At 50.3% G+C, this 25,352-nt stretch overlaps 1 protein-coding gene across 1 annotated transcript; it reads left to right on the top strand.

Moving 5' to 3' along the window:
- The first annotated feature begins 7,875 nt into the window (after positions 1–7,875).
- LOC142077153 (uncharacterized) lies at positions 7,876–24,967 on the top strand. Its single transcript, XM_075139320.1, has 11 exons — positions 7,876–7,937; positions 8,019–8,143; positions 12,016–12,061; positions 12,372–12,390; positions 12,738–12,812; positions 14,889–15,014; positions 16,349–16,389; positions 17,204–17,313; positions 21,244–21,298; positions 24,169–24,241; positions 24,625–24,967. The coding sequence occupies exons 2-11, from the start codon at positions 8,043–8,045 to the stop codon at positions 24,774–24,776; spliced, it is 798 nt and encodes a 265-aa protein (XP_074995421.1). The 5' UTR covers positions 7,876–7,937; positions 8,019–8,042; the 3' UTR covers positions 24,777–24,967.
- The last annotated feature ends 385 nt before the right edge of the window (positions 24,968–25,352 follow it).

Raw genomic sequence — 25,352 nt, 5'->3', positions numbered from 1 at the left:
TAGTTTGTTGTGGATTCTATATTGCTCGCTTCTGTAATTTTAAACAATGCAGATTTGTTGCTTAGAAGTTAGGTAACTAACAGGTGTGTGTTTGTAATTGTGTGGAGTAGTAATTCATGATAAACTGTGTGTTTTAGAGGCAGTGATAATTAATTTTAGCTATGGAAACTATAAACAGACGTGGTCCAAGCATGGCTCAGGGACAAATTGCGACCCTATAAGGTAAAGAGGAAATAAGTTCATGAAGAGTTCACTACCCTGCCGACCACCAGAGACCACCCGAGACCCCCAAGAAGACCCTAAAGGCTTTAGTGCGCATGTGTTTAAGATGATGTAATATTATAATTAGTTCTCAGAAATGTAATGAATATGTAACAAGGAAATTTAAAATATGCATGAGAAGCATGGATATAAACAGAAAGGTGACTAGACCAGGTGTGCTTGATTTGTGGCAAGTCCACCGAGCACCCAGGCCTGAATAAAACAATCTCTTTCCTGAGCGTGTGGAATTGGTTACTTGCACACCGGGCACGAATCCGCTTTTCGGACAACACCTCTGGTGGAGGAAAGGAACGGAATGGGCAGTTCTGGTGTCCCCTGCAGCCATGGCAGCCCCAGGGGGCCAGGCAGCCGGTCCTGCTCACATGCTCAGGGAAGAGCCGATCGCCAGTTCTGGGGTCAGGAAGGAATTTTCCCCCGGGGCAGATTGGCGCAGGTCCCCGGGGGTTTTTCGCCTTCCTCTGCAGCATTGAGCATGGCCCCGTGCCAGGACGCCTTGGGGCCCTTTCTGGCCAGGGATTCCCTGCTGTTGCAGGACCAGGAACCCAGCTGTGCCCTCTGTCCCTCCTCCTCTCTTCCCTGTGCCAGGTTGGCAGGGAACCTCAAGGACTTCCATGCATTAGGTCACCTGGGGTCTTCTGCCCTGTGAAAACATGGGCTGCTTGGAGCGGCTGCAGGCGTGATGCTCCATCAGGAAGGAGCTGCCACTTGCCGCCCGGCCGTACATGCAATAAAAGCAGAGCATTGGTCTCGTCTGCCAGAGTTGCTGTTTGTGTCTCATTTGTCCTGGTCGCACCCTGAGGGCACCTCCACCGGCCCGGGCCTGATCCTGTTCCTTGGGTCCAGGGCTGCCCAGTCTGGCAGCCTCTGCCCTGCCGGCAGCCTGGGTTTCCCTGGGCCTGTCCCCGCGGGCCGGGATGGCACAGGAGCCTGTTGCCAGAGCCCGGCCCCTCTCCGGATCCCCACTTCCCAGCGGGCAGCCCAGTGTCTGCCGCCCTGCCAGACCTCCGTCCCCAGCAGCAGCGGGTCAGGGCAGGGCCGTGCCCAGGGGCTCCGGAGGGGCTGCGGGGAGGGCGGGGAGCACCCCTGTCCCCCCCAGCCCAGCCAGCATCCAGCCCTTTCCTCCAGGGAGCGGCAGGGTCTGCCATGGCCCTGCTGACATCCAGCCGGAGGGTTGGTCAGTGCTGACAGCAGCAGGACGAGCTGCTCTCCAGAGGAGCGCTCGAGCCTGGCCCCCTGCACCCCGTCCCAGGGGCACCCGCCGGCTCGGCCTGAGCATGCCCGAGGGCTGCGCCGCTGCCTGCTCCCGCCGGGACCGGCCCACGGACCTGTTGGCCAGGCGTTTCTGCCCCTGCCGGTGCCTCCGCAGCTGCCCACGGAGCAAGTCCCACACGCTCCCTGCCTCCAGGCACCCCGGAGCTCTCCGCTTCTGCTGTGACCCGCTCTCCTCCCGCTGCCCCGCGGGAGCCCAGTTCTCGCTGCGGGACTTGGCCAACACGAGCTCTGCGCTCAGCTTGTCCTGCACCCCGGCTCCCCCTTCCTCCTCCCCACCAGACGCAGGGGGGGTCCCAGCCGTCCCGCCTCCGCTCCCAGGGCAGCCGCTCCTTCCCCGGGAGCAGATCAGCCCCATCCACCCCTGCCCCGTCTCCAAGGGCAGAGGACCCGATGGCCGTGCCCAGCCAGGCCCCGCGCACAGCCCGGCTGAGGCGGTGGGAGCCCCGGCAGGGGTGCACGGCTGTACCCGTCCTCCTGCCCCGGCTCCGTCCTCTGGGAGACGCCAAGCCGAGCCGAGCCGAGCCAAGCCGAGCCCAGCCCAGCCCAGCCGAGCCGAGCCGAGCCGAGCCGAGCCGAGCCGAGAGCCGCGCCGAGCCGAGCCGAGCCGAGCCGAGCCGAGAGCCGCGCCGAGCCCAGCCCAGCCCAGCCCAGCCCAGCCCAGCCCAGCCCAGCCCAGCCCAGCCGAGCGGAGTCCCGCCGAGTCCAGCCGAGCCGAGCCGGCTGGCGGGCGGGGAGGGCGGGCAGCGCTGCCTGCGGGCGCGGTGCGGCTCCTCCAGCCGCAGGGAGGGTGGGCAGGAACCGGCCCCTCGGCACCGCGCACCGGGCGCTGCAGCTCCTCGTCCCGCTGCGCTCCGGCGGGGGAGCGCGGGCTCGGAGACCTCCTGCCCGCAGCAGGGGTAGGTGGGCAGATGGAGGGGGACGCTGCCAGGGGCCGGGGAGCGGGGGGCTGGGTCCCGGTGTCTCTGGCAGCGATCGCCCTGATGGCAAAGCCACGGACGCAAAGGGACTGAGCCGATCCTCCGATGCCGGCGCTCCCTAGAGGCATACGGAGCCTGCCAGGGCTAAGCCTGCGCCCGCCCCTGGCTGCACCTGCAGCCTTTGCCTTGTGCTCAGCACTGCTGGCCAGCCTGTCCCTGCCGCCGGGCTCGTTAGCCAGCCGCGTCTGGGCTAGCCCCGCTCTCGGGACGGTACATCCCACTCGTGCAGCGTTGCCCTGCGAGTGCAACAACTCTGGAGCGTTTTCCTGCTGCTGCTGCTCCCGTCCGTGCGATGTGCGCGGCGGTTTCCCTCGCAGGTCTCCGCTGGTCTCGGCCCGCAGGACGAGACCCCTTGGGCTCCATTCGTGCAGCCCGGCCCCGCACGCTGGGGCTGGAGAGCAGCGCGGTCCTGCTGCGGCTGCCGCGAGGACAAACTCACGGGGGAGAAGGCGTGGGCTGGGGTGAGGGTGGGTGCCGCGGGAGGACAGCGGGGCTGGGTGGGCTCTGGGCAGCACCGCCCGGGGCTGTCCCTGGCGGGGGTCTTCCCGGCCCGGCCCCCGGGATGTTTGAGGATGCCGGTGCCTGCTTTTCCAGGGAGGAGCTGGCAGAAGGAGCTGGACAGGAGCGTGAGGAAGGGCAGCTGCCGGGCTTTGTGCTCCCTGGGGACACTCGGGGCTCCCAAGGGGCTGGGCCGGGCTTCCCCCCCACCCCCGTTTTTGTAACGATTTGTGCTCTGACTTCATGTCGCACTTACATGTATATCGGATAAGCTTTGTTTCCTGCCCTGCAAAGGTAACACTGGCTGTCCTGTAACAGGAAAACAGGACGAAGAGGAATCTTTTCTAGAGCTGAACACAGAAGCCTCCTGAGTGTCGGCATTCAGATTTTCCTAGCTTGCTCCCGCCAGCATCCAAGGGGGCTATAGATTTCGTGGAGCACGGTCGGGACATTACTCTCAGGGAGGGTATTCATTCCTATTTCTGGACAAATATGTTGGCGTGATTTTCTTGCATAATGCCCACTTGATCTGCAGTTGTTTTCCTGGGCAGGCTATGCTGCTGCTGTACCTGATGCTGTACACGGACTGAGCGAGGAGAGGAGCCATGTGTCCAGGGACACTGGGACTGGAGGGAGAGCTGGGTGCTGTCCTTGCGTGATGAGTGAGCTCTTGGCAACAGGGGCTGTCCTTTGGGTTTGCATTTCTGTAGTCCCTGTGTGGGAGCCCAGAGCCGGTGTAATCGTAAAGAATAGCCCTCTGTGTGTGTAAGGTAGCGGCATTCATCCACGGTTTCATGTCGAAGCTAAAAGGCCCTGCTTTGAGACAAGGGGGTTGGAGCAGACGACCTCCAGAGGTCCCTTCCAACCTAATTCTCTTTCTTGGGAAGATGAGCTCTTTGGAAACACTGACCCTACCTGGCGGATTGTCAGAATTGCAGAGACTTGGAAATCTGCCCCTACATGCACCAAAATCTCTGTAAGGTGGACACCGTTTTTCTTTCCACACAGGTTTGTCACCTGCTGCCACAGCTTTGAATACTCCAGCAGGACACTTCCCACTTGGCCTTTGTCCTCCACCACCCTCACCAGGTGCCTTGTCCCCCAGCGTGTACTCCCCCAGCTCAGCAGTCAGAAAGGCACTCGCAGGACATGCTGCGGAGGGAGGGAGGTCCACGGTCACCACCAGCAGCCTGGGGAGAGCTGGCAGCCCGTCTGTGCATTGCTAGAACTGCTCAGGATGAGGTGAAGAGCAAATGTCTGCTCTGTGCATTGAGCAGACCCTCAGAAGTTATCCTCCAAACAGACTCATCCCTTTGGGAGCGTGTCCGGCCTTCTCTTCTCCTACACAAAGATGTGGAGTGCAATGAGGAAGCTGGAGGTGAAGTAGAAAAGGTGCATGTCCTGGGACTGTGGCCCTGGGTATATCATCGGTTACCTTCTAGTATGCTGACCCTTTGTCTTCTCCTCCTTTTCTAACAGGGTTTTCCTTTCACACGATATTAGCTGTGTGCAGTAGCGTGTGTTCGCCCACTTCGTTTCATTGAAATCTATCTGAAGTTTTCTTGATAACTCTGTTAACCGCTGGTAAGTGTATCACAGAATGATGTAGGTGGGAAGAGACCTTTGGAGGCCTCTAGACCAGCCTCCCGCTCCAAGCAGGTTCAGTTAGAAGAGGTTGCTCAGGTCCTCCTCCAGTTAAGCTTCCAGTATCTCCAGGGATGGAGATCCCACAGCCTCTCTGGGCTCTGTTCCAGTACATGACCCGTCTCATGGTAGTTTTTCTCCCTCATGTACCTAGTTGGTGTGCCCATTGCCTCTTGTCCTATCACCATGCACCTCTAAGAAGAACCCAGCATTGGCCTCTCTGCACCCTCCTATTAGGTAGTTGAAGGCAGCAATTGGGATCCCCACAAGCCTTTGCTACTCCAGGCTGAATAAACCCAGCTCCCCCCACCTCTCCTCATGCATCCTATACTCCCAGCCCCTGGTCACCTTGGTGGCCTCCACTTGGTTTGCTTGTGTGGGTCAGTGGCTTTTTGTTAATGTATTTGTTTGGGAGCCCCAAACTGGACACAGTACTGCAGATGGGGTCTCGCCAGGGCGGAGCAGTTTTTGCGAGGCTCCATGTCAACTTTGTTTGTCTCCTGACTCTGCTTACACTCTACTGGTTTTTTGGATAATAAAATGCAAATTGTTATTCCAGAAGCTTAAGACCTTCTCATTCCCCGTAGATTGACATGAACACCATCTTTTTGTTTTACAAGAACGATGTTTGGGATCTATAGACATTTCCTGAGAGTCAGGAGGAGTCCAGGCGCACCCTAGAAGCACCAAAGTGGTGCAAGCGCTTGTCTGAGCTGGGTTCCCCAGGCTGGGCTGCCGTCAGAAGCCAGTGAGCACTGACTGCCTCATGGTTCATCAAGGAGGAACCCTTCGTTTTAATGGAAAGGGTGTCCTTTACAGAGCAAAGTGACATTCTGACTGTCGTGCCCCAAGAAGGCAGATCAGTGTCTGCTTTTGTGGTTTGTTTAGGTTTTTATTTAGTTAATTAGAAGCCTCTTCTTTTGTACCAAAATCTGTTTCTGTGGTTGGCACAGGAGAACTAATTGGGACATTGTTCTCCCTACAAACGTCACTGTCAGGCTTTCATGGGATAAAAAGTGGCTTTTTTTTGATCATTGCTCACCTAGGTCACTGATCATCGGGGCTTTTCAGCTATGTCTGTTTCAGAAGTAAAACGTGGCTGCCAGAAAGGCTCAAGACAGCTCTCTAAGAGGGAGTTTCCTCTCAAAAAACCCAGATGAGACTAACGCTGCTGCTGTTGCATTTCTGTGGCCCTCCAGGAATCCCGCTCTGTGTGTGTGGCAGAGGAATGAACAAATCTCTGGGAATCTTTGCATGAAAGGTGCCTAAACCAAGAAAAGGCAAACATGACATCATTGCAATTTGGGAGAGAAAGGGATGAGCTACCAGGGCCACTGTCAAGGGACTGTCATTAGGCACCAGAGTTAACATTGACTACCCTTTGAAACCAGTAGCAAGACCTGCCACAAGGTAAAGGCCAACTCCTCTGATACTTTGGGCTCACACTGGAACCCAAGGTGCTCCAAGCCCCAAAATGCAGCTGCCTCTGAAGTGCAGCAGCAGCAGCAGCCAGTGCAGAGCAGCATGCGGCCGTGGGGACCTGGAGCAGAGGGAGGTGGCAGCCCCGGTGACCCCGAGCAGAGGTGCAGCAGGGAGCTCTGTGGTGCAGAAAGGGAATAAAAGGAGCTGTTGCAGCAGCTGAGGATCGACCCCCAGCCTCCCTCGCCGCAAGTAAGATGTCTCCTGGATCCCCCCCCACACCTGTGATGCCCCCTCTGCAGCACAGCGCTGGCCACCTCCAGCACCCGCCACCAGCATGTCCTGCCCCTCTGCCCCCTCCTACGCCTGCACCAGGGCTGGAAAGGGGCTGCCGAGCTGCGGCACACAGGGTACTTTGTGCCATGTCACGACATGTCATGCCATGCCACGTCCACCCTTCCCCTCTGCAGTTGGGGCCAGTCGCCAGCGTCCCCAGGGACCTGCCCAGAGTCCTGCTGTGCGAATGGTGCAGCCATGGGCTGCTGAGCGAGCGTTGCCAGGGTCTCTGAGGTGGGGTCCCCCTTGATCAGAAAGCTCACCAACAAGCTGTCCTGTCCCCACCTGAGGTGTGCGGGCGGGGGTCCCCTCCACAGGCGTCCGCACGGAGCCATCTCTGGCTGGACCAGGAGACCCCCCGGCATCCCCCCGGGCAGCTTTCGTCAGAGACACCGCAGAGGCCATCCCCTGTCCCCGGTGGTCAGAGCCTGGCCACGTCCCGGTGCACACAGCCAGGAGCCGGTCGCGCTCGGGCCCACCCGATCAGCTCAAGGCACGAACATGCCAGTCGGGGGCTTTCCCCCAAACCAGCGGCAGGGCTGTGCCCAGTGGGAGGACGCGGGCACGCAGGGCTGCCAGCCCACCCTGGCAGCGCAGTCCTGCCCGCCAGCCCCTCGTCACCGCCAGCAGCCCGAGGAGAGCCCGGCCTCGCCTGCAGCCGCCCCCGCTCGGGCACCGCCGCCGGGACCCCCCGCCCCGGGCGGGCACCGGCCCCTCGCCCAGCGGCGGGGCGCGGACCTCCGCGCCGCTGGGGGGCGCGGCCCTCTGCCGGCGCCGCTTGTGCTGCTCGGCTCGGCTGGGCTCGGCTCCGCTGCGGCCGCAGCCCCGGCCCGGCCCCGCCTGAGGCAAGGGCGGGCGGCGGGGCCGGGGGCCGTGGCGGGGGCGCCTCCCCTCCAGTGGGGCGGTGGGCTGCCCGGTGGTCGCCAGCGCCGGGGCTGCCCGGAGGCCTCGCAGGCCGGCAGCGGGGCTGAGGAGGCGGCGGCGTCTCCCCTCTCGGCAGGCCGGGGCGCTGGGCCGGCGTCCGCGGCGGGGCGCGGCCTTCCCCCGGCAGGCCCGGCCAGCCCCGGCCCCTCCCGCCCGCCCCCGGGGCTGCGGGGCAGCAGGGGACTGCCTGCCGCTGGTGGCTGTCGGGCGGCGGCGGGGGCACCGGGGAGACGTGCGGGTGCGGAGAGAACCGAGTGCTGTGCCCGCAGGGGCTGCCGGGACCCACAGCACCGGGCTGACCCTCACAGCCTGTGTCGGTCAGGGGCTGCGGCAGGTCCTGCCCGGGCTCTCCTGCCAGCCCCGGGGCGAGAGGCCTGCAGAGCTTCAGGGGCGTGGGTAGTGACATTTCCGGAGCAGGGCAGCTGAAGGCGGGGCCGCCATCAGCCCGGAGCCTGTCCTCTGATCCTGCCCCAAAATACCCTGCTGTCTTGGAATGGGCACTTGGATCAGCGATTCTCTGATGGTAGGAGATGCTGGTAGGAAATCTCTTCTCTCTGCAAATGTCCTCTCGAGCAAAAACTGCACGTAAGCCTTCCTTCTCGTATGACAGAATGAGATGTGGTGAAGGGGTTTAGTAATTTACCTTTGACTCTCCTGCTTCCCTAGGCTGGCATTCAGGGAGAAAGAAAGATGTTGTTGAAACCATTTACCTGTCCGTTGCTTGAAACGAGGTTTCTTCATGCAGGCAGGCTGGTGTACAAATTTAAAAGCCGGTATGGCAGCTTCAACAGGTAAGCACGTTAAAGCTGAAAAGTCAACCTGCAGTTTGATGACTGCAGGTAGCAGAGGGTTAATACGAGACCCTAAATTCAGATCTTGGGGGCTCCTCGTTTCTTGCCTTCTTTCACTGGCCGTGAAAGTGGCCACTTAAAAGTTGCTATTGCACTTGCACAGGCCGAGCATTGGCGTAAGAGAGTAATTTGAGCTGTAAAAAATGCCCCTACTTCACTGCCATGTGTGGATTTTGTGCTTCAGTGGAAAAAGAAGCTGTTTTTACTGACAGCATTTTCAAATTTTGTAAGTGTTTAACTGAGAAGCTCTAGACCCTTCGTAGTGGTTTAACCTTAATGGTTCTGTGATTCTTCTTCCCCCAGCCTTATATGCTGAGCGTGACGTCATGTGGTGCGGAACATCCCTGTGGCCAGCTGGGGTCAGCTGTCCCGGCTGTGTCCCCTCCCAGCTCCTTGGGCACCCCCAGCCTGCTCGCTGGTGGGGCGGGGGGAGGAGCAGAAAAGGCCTTGGCTCTGTGTAAGCCCTGCTCAGCAGGAACGAAAACATCCCTGTGTTACCAACACTGTTTCCAGCACAAATCCAAAACATAGCCCCATACTAGCTACTATGGAGAAAATTGACTATCCCAGCCAAAACCAGTACAGCCTTGGAGCTCTGTACTCAACATACGTACTTATTTCTTGGGCTGTCTGCTGTTAGCAATGTGCCTTTCGCTGGCCTTGCAATCTGGCGCTCAAGTGTGGGTGTAGGAAGAGGCTTTGGAAGCAGGCATGCAAGGAAGAGAAAGGAAAAGAGCCTTTGGGTGTGCAGGGGACAATGAGTAGGAGGGTTGTGGGAGGTAACGGTTGTGTGGTAAGCCTCAAAAAGGAAGTTCTAGTTAGTAGCCAGCAAAGTAACTGAAGCACAGGGTCCTGAGTAGTCTGGTCAGGTGGGGAAGATGCCAAACAAGAAAGGAGGATGATCTTCTAGAGGTGAAAAAGAGACTTTCCCTGAGGGTATTGTCCTGGAAGAACCTGCTTGTGTCTGCTGGTCAGACACGCAGAGATGATGGGCAAGTGCTTTTGCGAGTGGGCAGAACCTTGACCGGCTCACTCAAGGAGCTCTGGAGCTTTTAATTTGAGAGAGGACTCGAATCCTGGAGGCTGTGGGCTATAGTAATCACAGAAGTTTGTGCTACTCTGGCAAAAGGAGATGGAGCTGCTCAGGTTTAAGGGTAGTAGTCCAGACCAGGTGCTTATAGATTGTGTCCTGCTGAAGGAGTGTCCTGTAGAGCTCAGACTTGGTCTGAGCTGTCTCAGCCTGTGATAAATAATTAATAATGACAGTATTCATAAATATTAATTAAAAAAAACAAAGCAGTGGCTCCGCATAATCTGGCTCCCTGTGTACATCCTTCAAGGCTGTGATCATCAGCAGACAGCAGTTCAGGGTCGATGCCCTGAAAGGCTTTTGGAAAGCCTTATAAGCTGTTGAGGTTAAATCTCTTTTCAGATGGTGGTGACCATGCAGAAACCAAGACTGAGATCCTTTTGAGTCAGCAAGTGTCCCTGCATCAGAGAAACAGGACAGCATTGTGCCATCCCGAAAACACTGTTTTCATGCCAGTGAGGTTGCAGCAGAGCTAAAATGCCATAGACAATGACTCAAGCATCTGCCAGTAGAGTGGTTTCATGAGTGTGAGTGGATTTCCTTTTGCAATCAGACGTGCACAGACATTGCCAGAGCCTGGGTTTACTCTGGAAGTGACTGTTGTTAGCTGCAGAAGAATTGAAGGGAGTGTGCTATGAACATCACGCCAATTAGGCAGTCTCCAGACGTGAAGCTACGTTAAATCTCGTGCAACGCTGCTCTCCCTTTTCCTTTGTAGAAGTAGGCTGGCTCTTTGAAATTCTGTTGCATGACTTTATTTTGGGGTGAATTGAAATGCAATTGTTTCTTTAGCTTTGCTTATTAGCATTTTGCTGGAATAGTGTCAGATCCAGGAGGATTAACCCTTCTCTGCGTTGATTTTGGAGAGGAAGCTGTGTTGTCTGTCTTGTGGTGTCGTGTGGCGTTCAGAAGATCCTTGAAATGCTGCTCTTGTCTGTGACTAAGCTCTTTCCCTCAGCGTAATCCCTTTGGAAGGCACTGCCAGTAGTGTGCGCACGTTTCTGAACAGCCTGCAGGTGTGTGATCCCCTGATGGTAAAGAGAGCACTACATTTGTTTGAGTTTGGCAGTCTGTCATTGCCCCTGCATGTCTCACGGTTTGTGTGCATTGCAACATCAGTTCTTGCAATTCATTGTTACACTTGAGGGAGGAGGACGTGAGACTTTTGCAGCACCTTTTGTGTTTCATAATAACTTCTGGAATTGGTAGTGAGCTCATCAAGTCAGTCTTCACATCAACATGGTCAAACATAGCAAAAGCAACTCCTTTTACAGCGCAACTCGTGAAACCTTCCCCGTTGTGTCATGGTTGTGGTGAATAGGGCGTACTTATTCAAAGCATGTGGATCCACTCCCAATTCGTAAGAGAGAGTAAAGGAGTAAGTCCTAAGTGCTTACATAGCCTTATGCCCAAAGCAGTGCTATCAGTCAGCCTGCGGATTTGGGAAGTGAAAATCCTGTTCCCTGCCCCACAATAAGGTGGTGACTGATCTGAGGACAGGTTCCCAAAAGAACATTGAAAGAGTTGCAAGAGCTGATCCCAGCTGATCATAGAGCTGATGATCTACACGTGTGCAGGCTTTCGCTAGAGTGAGGTCATCTTCACTGAAGGTCTCTGGAATCCCCAGGGAAAACCAGGTAGCAATGAAGGTTTTTCCCTTTTTTAACAACTCAAAGATGACTCTGTTTTTGCATCGCTACACTCCAGGCTTAAAAGAAAATAATCACCCCGTCCTCCCCAAGCCCCCCCCAACCCAACCGGTGAATCCTCCACAGTAAGATAGCAGGTCTGACATCCTTGTCATGAAACCCTGGATGGTGCCTTGCTTTATTCCATTCTTTCCACCCTTGTTTCCTCGTCACCACGGCAAAGTCCCTTCCTGAATCGTCCTTTAGTTTCCCTGCTGCTTCATGAAGACTTCATGACCACAGCGTAAGTCTTGAGTGGGTGACATCTGTCCTGCTGCTGCGGTGTGCTGTGTAATTCCTTTCATTAACTTGTTCTGTATCAGGCAAGGAGAGCGCCTTTCTAAAGAGGAAGGAGGGTCCTCATCTCTAACCAGGTTCTGGCTGGGGACCTGGAATGTGGAGGATATGAGAATGGCTGCCTACCAGACCATATACCAGACGTCTTTTTCTTTAAGATGTTCTCTCTCCCTGTGCATTTTATTGTTGGCCGATACCTAGCAGCAAACAACTTTTAAGAAGGTGGCTTACAAAAGATGTAGTTAATATTTGGGAACAAAGTTTGATGCGGGCAGTACACAACTCCCAGCACCACAGGGCCTGACTCCAGTGCTGCGAAGGCCCGTTCCTCTGCAGGTTTGCACCGTGGAGGGCATTAAGAGACGTGTCCTGCCGGTGCCGCCTTCCAGGCCCTTGAGCAGAATCGCGATAGGTTGGAAGACAAAGGTGCTGGTTTGCAGGCACCTTGTCAAAAAACCAATCCTAGGTGTTACTGAGGATCCACTGAAAACATCTGATCTCTCATCCATTGTATCCTCAGACACACAAAATATAAATGGGCAGAAAATTCACAAGAAACAGTCCTTGTGGAATAATGGATGTTTTTTACTAATTTTTAATAAATTAGGAATTCACCTGCCTGCTAAGTATTTTGTCTGTGCAATGGGAATGATGTTCTGTTGCTGTTTAAACTCTCGCAATGAATGTACCTCCATTGCTTTTTGATCGGTGTGGGGCTAACTCTCTCTGTTTCACAGCACTCCTGATCTCGACCACACTGGAAGTGCTGTCAAGGAGTTAGAGGTAGGAGATGAAGCAGCTCCACGGGACCTTAGCTGAATGTTAGGCTGAGCAAATCTTGTGTTTGTTACGGGACTGAGGACATTTTGTCAAATGCAACATTTCAAGTGTGAGAAATGGGGAACTTCTCTGGAGAGTACGAGGGTGAAAAAAAAGACGTAAATGAAAGATGTCATCAACAGGCAGAATTAGCGTAGACGAGTAACGCCTTTATTTGAAATATTTCCAAGAAGCTATTGACTTAAAATTGGACAAATGAAAACCCCTCTTTGTCAAGCTAGTTGCACCCCGTTCCTTTCTGATTCCTGTTCAGATTCATTCTGAATCCCATGGTTTCTCTTTCAGCCCCAGGCCTGACCACTGCTTTTAACTTCTCAGGCTTGACCAGCTGTCAAACCCTCTTATTTTTTCAGGAGCCATGGCAGTACTGGTGAGCTAGCTTGACAGAGGCTAATCTAATGCTAAATTGCACATGCTTTCCTTATAGCTGTGGAGCTAGTGGAACCAGTGGATGTTCTTTTAATGATGCCATTACTTTGTGACCAACCTGCTCTTCCATGATTCAAGCAAACTGTAAAGTAATTTTAATTTTTTCCAAAGCCTTGAAACTGTCCTTGACAGTGGAATTGTGGCTATAGTGTTAATATTCTTCCTTCATTTCTTTTTTTGGCCTCTCCAGGAAGCGTTCAAGTAATCCTTGGAAATCTTGATGATTTACATTCATTTTCTACAGACCGCTTCACTATCTTTCCGTGTATCCTTTCTTTCCTACTCATAAAAGAAAAGATTCAATGACTTGTATCTGTTGGGCATGGCTTAATTCAACATTCATGTCCAGCAGCGTGCAGATCTTTCGCTGGAGTATGACACCTTTAAGCTTTGCAGTTTTACTTTAGCTGAAGATCCTCCTCAGTCGTTGCTTTCACCAGAGAGAGAACTGATGTGAAAAGAGTGTTTTGCAGTGTTTTCAGATGAACACCCCTGCATTCCAAATCAGATTTAGCCAGAGAAAATGAACGTGTATATATAAAATCACAGGAAGCCCACCTAATGTGACTGCGAGCAAAGCTAGTGCACTGCTTAAAAAGGTTAATAAAACATAAAACGCTCCTTACAGGCTCAGCAACAGTGGCCCACTAGTAGAGAAGACTGCAGGAGTTTTCTTCTAAGGTACATTAGGATTAAGTCATATCCATGAGCCTCTGGGGATGGACTGTACCTGCAAAGCCGTCTTCAGTCTGTACAGGAAGAAGTTTGAGCTTGAACTTGAGAGAACAGGATAGTGTTCCCATGAAATCTTACGTTGCCTGGAGGGATGTTGAGTATAAGAGTTGTTTCTTGGGTGGGAGCAAATGTGAGTATATGCTTATGCACCAACATAGATGGCTGAGGGGAGCAAAAAGCACCTCACAGAGTGAGTTTTACGAGGAGAAGTAGTTGAGCTGAGGTAGTTGGAAGACCAGACAGGCTTTTGGACACACAAAGCCTGCAGGACTGTCACCCAGTTATCCTGGTCCCCTCTTCAATGTAGTCTTTGAAGTCTGGAAATAAAAGTGAAGCAAATGTCCTCCACACAGTATTTGCCTTATTTTGCTCATCCCCCTTACTCCTTTGAGACCAATCACCAGAGTTTTTCCTTCTTCCCTAGAGTTTACAGGGGCGTTTAGCTGCCGTCCGTCTGGCCTGCTGTCAAAAGGCAGCGCTGTAAAAGCTTTGTGCCATTGCACAGCATAGGCATATGGAGCCAATATTCAAATATTGGCATGCACAGGCTTTGTTGAGTGTAGTTTCCTGGGGATTTCACTTTTGGTATGTACGTGCTGAGACATTTGAGGTTGGATTATTCTGGCCAGCAGCTTTACTACAGGCTCCTCCTCCCTCTAGATGTTTTTTCATCAGAGTGCATCAAGGGCCCGGCTAGCCTTCATCTCTTTCTTCTTGCTTGCGCAACTGGACAGAACTTAGCCGTGTCTGCTGCATATTCTGCAGCTTATTGGTTTGAATTGACAATCATTAAATTAAAGAAATGGTAACCGTTAATTATTGTTCCTGTTGTAGTTGCTGTAGTGTAAAGGATTAAGAAGTAACTCTCCTGAGGCTCTTGTTGAAGAGAAAAGTAAGTTAGTTGAATGAGAAGCCTTTTCTGTCGTAAGGTGTGTCAATTTGTGAATCAGATCAGGCCCTCTGGCATCACCTCCTGTGGTTCTGGGTGCCCAGGAGTAATGAACACCCACGTGTTTCCGCCTCCAAGGCATTCCCTTCCAGTCTTGGAAGGCTGCATTATTGCCACAGCTCGTAATAACAGGCGAGAAGGAGGTCATCCTCTTTCTCTGTCAGAGGCTGGTATGTACGATAGCAACTTACGCCCGTTCCTGCCAGGAAGAGAAAGTAGCCAAGAGCATCGTCAGACAGGAAGCACCCAAACAAACGAAGCCTCTGCTTGGTTTGCCAGTTTTGCCTGTGTGCTTGAGGAGTGTTTGATTCACGAAGGTCTATTTCTAGGACTTGGAAGTCCATCCACATGCTCAGCCAGCACTGGGCCTTGATGCGAACTGCGAGTTCAGAGGCCTGGCGTGATGAGTTGTCCTGCAATCTGTGTGTCGGGCTGTAGCATAACTCTTAGTTCATCACCCGCTGTGGGAGTCACCTGGCTGAATGTTTCTTGTCATATGTTACTAGTGGTTTTTCACAAAGTTCATATTGACAGATTGCTCCCTTATCCGTATGTTCAGTTGGTATGACTGCTGAAGCCTTACAAGAAGACATTGTCAGGACTGCTGCTCCTTTGAAATGTTAGTGCTGTGTTCTTGAGTCCTATCGCTGTTCTCAGGTTTGAGTAAATGGGAGAGAGTATCAAAGATGAGATTCAAACATGAGAATGTCCATCTTGTGCCTTATCCCTACATTTGCACTGTGTATCTAGAACTCCACTCCTTTCAGCAAAACGTGTCTTGTGGTAAGTCGCTATGGTTATGTTTGGATAATTTCTGGAAACATCTATGATCTATGTCTGTCTTTTCCCTTTCCCTTCACCTGCTGTGTCTTTGAATTAGAGGGAGCAAAACTGCGTGCAGTATGGCTGTGGATTTGAAATAGGGCACAACAAGGTGTTCTCTTTTGTCCTGTATTGCTTTTCTAAAATTTCCTGAATCTCTCTTTGCCTTTTCAACCATTGCTGATTCTTCAGCTAGTATTTTTATGAAGCAATGCCCAGTGGCTCCCAACCTTCATTCTTCAATGTCAGTAGCTAGGCTGGAGCCAGCACATGTATATGGAACGCATGTTTTTCTTCCTTGTGCTTGACTACGTTTGTTGACATTCAACTTCACACTCTTTGTTTCTATTTTCCTAATGAAAGAATGCATTTGTTTTTCTAAATAATGATAGTAATAATGGTAATAATGTCTTCTGTGTAATTAGCAAATGTTGTCACCTCACTAGTGTGTCATTTTCTGGGTTTTCTGTGAATTCCCTGAACAGCCTCAGGCCCCAGCTGAGACCTCTGTGGGACTCTACATTTAACCTCCTCTGTTGTGAAAACCGCGTGTTTATTCTGACTATTTCCTGTTCTGATTATTGGTCCCTGAGAAAAGTTGCTGTTTTTCTTAAGACTGCTTAGTAGATAATCTGGTCTTCTTTATAAAATAGACAACTAGTCGTTTCTTAATCTCACCCGTTTGTTTGCGTGTAGCATCCCCTATCAAACATACCATGTTTGGATGTAAAAACTTCTAAATGTGGAGAATTCACTCACTGCCCTGTACACCTTGCTCCAGTATTTAATTACCCTCCCCAGATAGTTGTACAGCGTTTCTATTCTAAAATTATGCACAGCATAATGTGCTGTTGCTTTCAGGCACTGATGTTTCCAGTTTCCGTTGGCAGGGATTTTTCTTCAGGAAAATACGTATGGATCAGAGGTTAGCTGACCAATGTTCTCTGGAGGCTGTGCTCCAGATGTCCTTGCATCTTCCACCTGGTGCCCAAAACACAGAGTGATGCTAACAGTTCTTCACTTCCTTCCTATCTTCTGAAGACTCCTTCAACTTCCTCAAGAAAAGCAATTGTCCCCATCCCATCGACGTGGTATTCATAGCCAGGAATTCTAGTTCTGAAAGAGCTGTATTTGCTGTTTTTCAGTTCCAACATGTCATTTGCAAGTCCAGCATTGTTTCTAAGTAGTTTATCTTGTCCTCAAAAAGTGAGGTGCAATGCAAAAATCTACTTTTAAGTTGGTTAAAGAAAGTCCAGTCTAAATATTCACCAAATTTTATAATACCTCTGTTACAGGTAAAGATGTAAACAAGGCCAGTTATGAGCTTGAAAGGGGTGTGTGTGTTTTTGTTTTGTTGTTGGTTTTGTTTTTTTTTTAATTCTAAATAATCTGGAGAAGCAGGATATATATATGGGCAATGCTTCAGTTCTGCTATTTCTAGGTGTCAGTCAGGCAGTGTAAAGTGGCACGGAATTCTCACCTAGAACCATCCAAGTTGAGAGAAATCTTCCTGTCAATTCCAGCAGACTTTGAAGGAAGCCCTGCCTCAGGACCTGCGAGCCCCGCTGGCTTCAGTTAGATCTATTTTCTACAAGTCTGAGCTGAGCTGTCCAATGGTTTCTTCACTGTGAAAGTCTGTATGAGATTGATATTTCTGAATAATTAAGTAGTTTCCTAGGTGCTGTATATGTGATAAACAACAAAGTTAAGCTTCTTAGGAAAGTTTTTGTTTAATGAGAGCTCAGGATAGGTTTGTTTTCAATACGGTAAGTGTCTGAAGATGGAGTGAATTAGTGAAGATGTCCTGTCCAAATTCCCCAAAAGAATTTTTCTATCTCTGCTAGCATTACATTCCTGCTAGTTACATTCAGAGGCTCTCCTCTGAAGATGGAGCAAATAGGATGTGCTGGAAAGCAGTGGTTTTTGTTTAAAACTGTTGAGCATAATTCTCTAGGTGGCCTCTCAGTTTGAATAAGGAAGCTAATCTTTTATTCCCGAATCATTTTTTGGTTTTCATTGTATAAACATGAACAATTTTGCGAAGTATGAGTGTATATTTTTTTATGAATGTATATTAACTCTGAATTTTATTCTAAAATAGAAAAGTTAAAATCAAACTTTATCAATGCCAAGCTTGCAATGTTTCGAAGGTCAAGAGAAGAACTGAAGTGTCAGAAGGTGCTGCAGTGGAAGAGACAGTGAAGAGGAGAAGAGTGGAAGTCGGACCAGGGACCTCATGCCCACAGTCGGGTGTGGACAGGTCAGTTGACGACAAAATAGTCTTCCAGGGCACATACCAATATTTTTAATGTCTCTTGTACCTTCCTCATATTTCATTCCTGAGTGATCCTTTGCCCCATTTTTCTTCTTCCTTCTCTTCCGTAGGTGACAGAATCTAAGCAGCATTGCCCATATTTGGAGAAAAGTCATATACTTTCAGGTTCCCATGCCATTAACTAGAGGTCTTCCTGTTTAACGCCTTCGTGTTAACATTATCTGTCGAATCACAGCAGGGTGAGAACTCGGCAACTAGACAAAGCAGTGCACTGACTTGCAGACGTGAGCCGGGGATGACAAGGGAAGAACTAGGAACAGTTTTCTAGCTGCCTCCCAGCCTGTTCCTCTGAGTCGGCTGATGAATGCTGCCTCTCAGCTTGAGGCTGACAGCAAAACACATTTGAGCTTGCTGTTTTCAAAGTGCTTTTAAGTCTCATGGAATTGCACGTTGTGTGTGCACATGAGGATTATCACGCATCTTTCCCGTCAGTTTGTTTGCTGACTAAACTTCTCGCGGTGATTCCAAAGAAGATCTCTATCTCTGGATTTCACAGAATCATTGAGGTTGGACGGGACCTTTGATATCATCAAGGCCAACCCCTCCTGCTCAAGCAGGCTCACCCAGAGCAGGTTGCCCAGGATGTGTCCCCTCAGGTTTTGAGTGGACTCCAAGGGTGGAGACGCCACAACTTCAGTGGGCAACTGGTTGTAGTGCTTGACCACAGCTGTAGTCAAAAAGTTTCTTCTTGTGTTCATATGTAATTTTGTGTCTTGCAATTTGTGCCCTTTGACTCTTGTCCCGCCAGAAGGCACTGCTGAGGAGAACCCGGCTCCCTCTTCTTCATTCCCTCCCATCAGGTGTACATTGATAAGATCCCCCCTGAGCCTTCTCCGGGCTGAACAGTCCCAGCTCTCAAAGCCTCTCTGCATACGAAAAGTGCTCCAGTCCCTTCATCATCTTTGTGGTCCTTTGCTGGGCTCTCCCCAGTCTTGTCCTGGGGAGCCCAGTCTGGACAGAGCTCACAGACTGGCCTCAGCAGCCCTGAAGCAGAGGGGAAGGATCACCTCCCTCGAGCTGCTGGCAAAACTCTTCCTAATGCAGCTCAGGATGTTGTTGGCCGCCTTCAGCACGAGGGTGCAACGCTGGCTCGTGATGGCGAACTTCAAGCTTCGTTCTTGACTGCCTTTCAGAGGCAGGCCCAATATTAGTAACAGTCTAGCAGGAGTCTTTCTTTCATAGAGTGTAGCTTTTAAAAAAAGAAAATTTGTGCTGTACTTAATATTCACAAGTCCGTGGCAGCCAGTCCCAGATGCAGCGTTGTGATCGGAAGTGTTTATGCTCACCTTTCCCCTCCTATGGCGATGTACAGACCATGTCAATTCATCTCCCTTGTTGCCTTATATTCTACCCAATTCCCAAATGTATTTCATGCAGAGATTGTAACGGGAGAAGGCTGAAGCCCGTTCTTTTCCTGCTCATACAAATGTAGTCCTTTCACCCTGCCCCCCCGCCCCCCATCAGTTTCCAGTCTAAAACTGCTGGAAATGAGTGAAGAATGAGACCAGGATCTCAAATGCTTTCTAATCTCTTTTAGCCAAGACATGAGTTGTAGATTCATACAATACAAGGCCAGAAAGGGCTATTTCATGATGCAATCTGGCAGTTCTCTCTTAGTCCTGTATCTTGCCCCAGCAGTTACGCTATTCCAGAAAAGATTAAAACAGTTAATCATTTTAAAGTGTATTCTTGATTTCAAAATTAAATTGGTGAGGCATCAACTTCAAGCCTTCTGTCCTTTTTTTCCGAGTACTCTGTTAGACTGAAGACCTCATTCAGTCTGAGCATTCCCCCCCTCCCGCCCCCAGGAAGGAGTTTGTCTACTGTAATCAGACCACCTCTTGATTTTTTTTTCTTTTTGGACAAGCTCTTTTGCTCATAATTCCTCATGGAGGATTTGGATTTGGGTTTTCTTGGGGTGCTGTTGAGTGTTGAGCTATCAGAATCTCCAGGTGTCACTGCCCAGTGGTACTGGTCAGCTCAAAGAGCACTATTTTGTGTGTGAAGCCAGGATTGTTTTTCCCCACGTGCATCCCCACTCTGTACCTCTCTGTACAGAGTTTCCTCTGCCATTTTATTGCTCCGTGACTGTGGTGGTGCGTTCCTTCCTGCCCCCCCTTTTTTTTTTCCAGTGTCACTCTACGACCTCAGGAACTCCTGATAAACTTTGGCCCCCCTGTAACGAGTTGGGCAGTGAAGTGTCCCTTGACTGCTCCAAGAACTCCTGCACGGCAGGAGTGAGGAACAGCACTGGCCGTCCCAGAACTTCCGTTACCTAACCCAGGTGGGGGACAAGGTTGGGGATAATCCATCACTTCCCTGACACACTTCTCTGAGTTGTAATTTGAGGGGAGTGGCACCATTGTTGATGAGATCTTGGGAATTGTCACGGATGACTAAAGCCAGTCATCTGACGAACTATAAACAGTGGTCCTTAGTGAGACCATCTCAGCTCTCCTGGACCGCACGGGCTGCACCCAGAACCTCCCTCTGAGTGGGACGCCTCTCAGAGTTCGCAAACTCTTGAGTTTGTGCGATTCGGAGGATCACTGAGACCTGGGCTGAAACACTCCTTGGCCAAGACACTCCTCGGGGCTCAACCCTTCGCCTGTTGAGAAATGCCAAGGCATTTAACGTGACTATTTCACGAGACTCGAGGCGGATTTTTAACAGGTATACCCTTGTAAACTTATCTAGCTTTGGTACCATATTCATATATATATATATAAAAATTGATCTAGATCTTTTGTGTGTTTATGTGTATAATCAATGATAAGTATAATCTGTAGTTAAGTTCTTTTAGTATTTGTAGTAAACTTGACTACCTTACTCTGTAGCTGCCAAATTGATTAATGATTAAATATTGTTAGAATCTTATGATTTACCTCAAAACTTTAAATTGCTGCTAAACACACGTAACCCCTAGGTATAAATCCGTTGCCCAGGTCTGAGACTACGGGTAGATCCAGCCGCACCTAGGCTCCTCTCTGAGGAGGAGTTTAGAAAGCAAAGGCGCCTACTCTGAACCTCGTGACCCAACGGGAGGTCCTTCCTATCCCTTTCTGTATTAGACATAAACCGTTGTCCAAGTCTGAGACTAAGACTGGGTCCAGTTGGATCTCTTCTGAACCTCGTGACTCAACGGGAGGGTCTCCTTACCCTTTTTGTATTAGACACCAGCCATTGTCCAAGTCTGAGATTAAGGTTGGATCCAGCCGGGTCTTCTCTGAACCTCGTGACTCAACAGGAGGGTCTCCCTTAGCCTTTTGTCCTCGGTCTTTCTATAAATCATTCCAATACAATTCTGACACGATTTTCCCTGTGTACGCTTAATCCACGTAATGAGTAACAGAGTGAACCTTGCCATCGAATTCTGTTAACTTGCGCTTTTACAAATTCCTATTAAAATCACTTTTGCTGATACCTTTGCCAGTGATTCTTTAAGCGGCCTCAAAACTACTATTTTGCGACAATGACCCACTCTTGTAAGATCTTGCTATGGTTCTTTGCTACCTGCCCGTCTCTTTATGTCAGTAACCATGTAGGATTTGCAAGCTCGCTCAATTTGCTGCTCATCCCCCTTTCCGTGTCATGTAACGCTTTTTTTTCTCTTTAACTGCTTGTTGATTTTTCTAGAAAAGCAGAAAGCCTAATACTGGAATGAGTGCATATTTTCTGTTTTTAAGTGATACTTTGAAACATGAGTCTGAATATAGATTAAGGGTATAGATCTTGTTGGCTAGAGGTACTAAAATCCCGATTTCTAATTAAATACTTGGAGTAGCCATTTACGAGATTGCTTCCTTTTTGTGACTTTTTGTAAGCTCAGTTCTTACTTATTTCACTTATTTTTAGAACTGGAGCTGAGTGTGTTCACCATATGAGTAAAGCAAAGCATGGATTTGAAACAGTAAGCTACAGAATATTCAGAAGGAGACGAGAGCATCTGTTTAGTCCTGGATTCTTAAAGTGGCAAGCATAAAAATGCCTTCAGGTATTTTTTTTCCCTTTTCACCTGCATCACCTGCATGGAGACATTTTTGATTCCTGCTCATCAAACTTAGCCAAGGGATGAGCTTTAGAGGGAGACGACACAAGCTTTTCTGACTGTCAAGCTACAAACTCTAGGGGTGAGCGTGGCCTCTCAGAGATGAGCCTGAAGGATGCCCTTGCCTTGTCTTCAAGACTCCAGTCCTCTTTTACCTCAGATGCCCCTTCGTGCAGAACTCGATGGAGGGCCAACAGTGGGTGCTGACACCTTGACACTGGCTTCGGTGTGAGTACCTGCCACCCCCCACCAGTGTCCTTCCTCTGTGCAGATGGCCTTGCAGGCACCTCTCTCTTCTTTGAACAGCGTCATGACTTTTCTCACTATGGCATCGGGAGGCAGATTTACGACAGGATCATTCCAGAGGGATTGGCAGTTGCTTTCTAAACCCACTGTTCTCCAAAGACCTTGCAGGAGGGGAAGATTCTTTCTCTTTTAGCCCACAGGCTAAAAGGCTGCTCTGACAGAGCTGCTGTTCGGCAGACCCTTTAGCTCACAGGTTCTTCCCCAACGCCCCTGTTCTCCTCCTCCCGGCTGTTGCCCATCCTCCCAAATGTCCCAGTGCATTTCATCCATTTTCTGGATACTGATACCCGTTCTAAGTTTAGTTCAAATCCCTGCCACCCTAGCGCCTTCCTGGCCTTTTTCCCTCTCCAACTCTTAGAGAGAGTATTTTCCAAGGAGGCAAACTCATTCCTCTTGGGATTGTCCACAGAAGAAGTTGCCTGGTAGTATAAAAGGAACAGCTTCTTCTCCCCCTGTTCCTTGGGAGGTGAACAGTTGCATCATACCTGGATTTCTGCCTGTTTCTGCATGATGACATGCTGCCCCCATTTCAGGAACCTTTTGGACCGCTCCGCAACTGGCTGAGCCTTTATGCAAATGTGGTCTGTGGGCTTGCTTGCAATCTCAGATGGCCAGGGCATACTTCTTGCTCCTGTAGAACTGGTTTCAAAGGGCCAATCCCAGCATATTTGCTCTGCAGGGATTCACTGCATATACAATGGCCTGCAATTTCAGGTGCTCCTAGCTGCATGGTTATCTTCAGCCTGCACAGATAAACTGCTGTAGTGAAACAGCCCTCATCTTCTTGTAAGCCCAAAACTTTTCCTTTCAGAATGTCACGTCCCGCCTGTGCGGAGGGAGAGGTGACTCAGATTCGTAAATTCCCTCGGTGTGGATTAAGGTGAAACGACACTCCAGGTCTATACATAAACAAAGACTTTTATTCCATTGAAACGAAGACGTTCCTAACAAACTCTCTAAGACTCAATTTGGAGTTTTAGAAAGCAGTATTCTTTATTGCAGCGCTGGACGCACAGGGGGTCGCTCCACCTAGCGTGTGTGCCAAATCACGTAACCACAGGGGTTAAATACAATTAGAATATACATATTCATTACATTTCCGAGGAATAATCTAAATATTCATGTCATTTCCCGGAATTCATTAACATATGCAAAAGTCTCTGAGGCATGCGCCCTTCGGTGGTCTTTCGGGTCCTCTGGTGGTCGTCGATAGTCTTCATCACAGTGCCCTCTGGTTGAACTCAGTCTTTACGCATGCTCCGTCTATGCCTTGGCTTGGTTTACATGTTTTTCACTTGTAACAAGCTGGCTTATTCCAGTCTACCTTCCCTATCTACCCTACAAGGTTAGCTTCTCTGTCTAATTTACGTAGAGTACCAAGTTTCAAGGTTCTTTGATTTACCGAATGCGCGGCCTATCTACTCATAAAGCATTCCTAACCCATCTACATCATTTCAACCAAAGAATCTCATGTCTCTTCCCTGTTCCTTTCTTAACAATGCTTCCAAGGTACACAGTTTATCTGCATACCTACAGACACAACACCTGCTAGTTACCTAACTTTTAAGCAACAAATCTTAACAAACTCTATCCAGTACATCACCGTATAGCTAGGCTCATTGGTAAATAATTGGGTAGCAGAAAAACTTATTGCTCGCCACAGCTGAAGGGGTTTATGCCTTGCGTTACTTACTAGAAAAGGTAAAAGAATAAAAGAAGGAGAGAAGAGGAGAGCAAGAGGTGGGGGGGGAGAGAGAGAGACGGGGAGAGATCGATCACCGGTCCGGGTTCCAGCGTTGGTCCAGCCAACGGGAGGTCACTGCTCTGTAGGAGCACTCGTCCAGAAGTTCCCCCACCCCCTGGCACTTTGCCTTCCCCTTTTATGTCCACCGTTCACTACAAACTGCCCCTCTGCTGCGGTGGCAGTTCCGTAGTTTGCTTCCATTGGTTCTTGTGTGCCTCCTCTTCACTTAAAGTTGCAGTGTCCTTTCTTTTTACTGCGCATATTCAGTGAGGAAGGGGCTTTGTTGGGTAGGGGGCTTTTCCTGCTGGTGGGTGGTTTTCTTAACATGCTAATTAGGATAGTTCACCCACAGTTCAAGTACTTTTTGGCAGTCTTTGTTCTCTTGGTGCTTATCTTACTTAGCATGTTTCTTCCCCCAAGGCCAGGCCCAGTTAACTCTCTACAGAGGGTGAATAATGTCTTTTGTTGCATTCCTTTATCTCACCAGAGCCTTCCTGGGATTCATCCCCCGTTCCTGCAAGTGTCTGAGAAGTTCCTCAGACAGGCTCGGGGGATTTCCACCCCCTGCTCCCTTATCAGGTTTTGTCTCCTGTCCTTGCCTGCACCCTCTGAGAAAACAGTTCTTTGTTCCAGGGGTTACAAGTGAGCCTTGGTGTTAGCTTCCAGCTGGTCTCCTACACAGAATTCCTCCAAAGAAAGTAAGTGTGAGTTTAGTCCAGCAGCCCTTACTATGGGCTGTAACCAAGTGAGTTTCTGTAAGGAAGGAATTCCTGGATCGTTTCATTCCAATTGGTCATATTAAATCAAAAGCTGCAAGGATTACATTGGTATTAGTTTTCCTTTAAAAATCGTGTTTGGTATTTCCCAGCACGTGAGGTTAGGTCACCGATGATTTTGGCCGAGACTCTCTTCCTGCATAACGACTTCCCACCCACAGAGCTAGGCTGCGTAGCTCTTTCAGAGCTGGATTATGAGATGGGAGCCTCCAAATCAGTCTGCACTGATTCTTTGAAAGCTCCCACGTGTCATGTCAGTCAGAGTCTGGACCCATCTCTCCGTTTCAGGGTCTGCCATTGGGTATGCAGGGAGTGTGGAGAGAGTGAGCTTGTGTTTCTGTTCTTGCTGCTGTTTCTTACAGGGGGACCTGTGGGATATAACCTTGAACAAAGAACAGCAACCAGTCAGGCTGAGGGTGCAATGCAGCTACTGCAGCAAATGGACCAAATGGACAACAAAGGAAACATGGAGTCAGAAGGAAGAGGTCTCTCAAAGTTCTGGAGAAGGTACTAATACTGCAGTTGTGAGCAGATGCAGTTCTGGCTATGGCCCAGCCTGTGTCAGAGACTGTGCCTGATTCTGGCAGTTCAGGTTCTACATTATCTTGAAGAATGGATACCTCTTTTCTGTGGTTAAACCAAAGTCTCCCAAGGCAAAGGAACATTCGCAGGTGTCCTTTTGTCTGGTGGTAAGGAGGAGGAGGAGAAGGAGAAGGAGGACTCCTGAAGAGGAGGAAGGGGAGGAGGACTCTTGAGGAGAGGAGGAAGAGGAGGAGGACTCTTGAGAGGAAGAAGAGGAGGATTCCTGAAGAGGACGAGGAGGATTCCTGAGGAAGAGGAGGAGGACTCTTGAAGAGGAGGAAGAGAAGGAGGAATATTCCTAAAGAGGAGGAGGAGGAGGAGACCACGTGAGAAGGTGGAGGACTCCTGAGGAGGAGGAGGAGGAGGACTCCTGAGGAGTAAGAAGATAAGGAGTTCTGAGGAGGAGGTGGAGGAGGAGGAGAAAGATGATGATGATTCCTGAGGAGAAGGAGGAGAGGGAGGAAGAGGAGAACTCCTGAGGAGGAAGACGAGGATTTCTGAGAAGGAG

This window comes from Calonectris borealis, unplaced genomic scaffold (genome assembly GCF_964195595.1).
Source record: "Calonectris borealis unplaced genomic scaffold, bCalBor7.hap1.2 HAP1_SCAFFOLD_164, whole genome shotgun sequence".
In the NCBI taxonomy this organism is placed as follows: Eukaryota; Metazoa; Chordata; class Aves; order Procellariiformes; family Procellariidae; genus Calonectris; species Calonectris borealis.
Note: the sequence above shows the minus strand (reverse complement) of the source record. Positions and strands in the feature narration are given on the sequence as shown.

What these genes read in the sequence shown, in the direction of transcription:
- LOC142077153 (XM_075139320.1), top strand. Translation starts at nt 8,043, where the DNA reads ATGTTGTTGAAACCATTTACCTGTCCGTTGCTTGAAACGAGGTTTCTT. An exon ending in TCAGCAAAACGTGTCTTGTG is followed by an intron (nt 15,015 to 16,348) that starts GTAAGTCGCTAT and finishes CCTCTGTTACAG; the next exon opens with GTAAAGATGTAAACAAGGCC. An exon ending in GTTATGAGCTTGAAAGGGGT is followed by an intron (nt 16,390 to 17,203) that starts GTGTGTGTTTTT and finishes AATGTTTCGAAG; the next exon opens with GTCAAGAGAAGAACTGAAGT.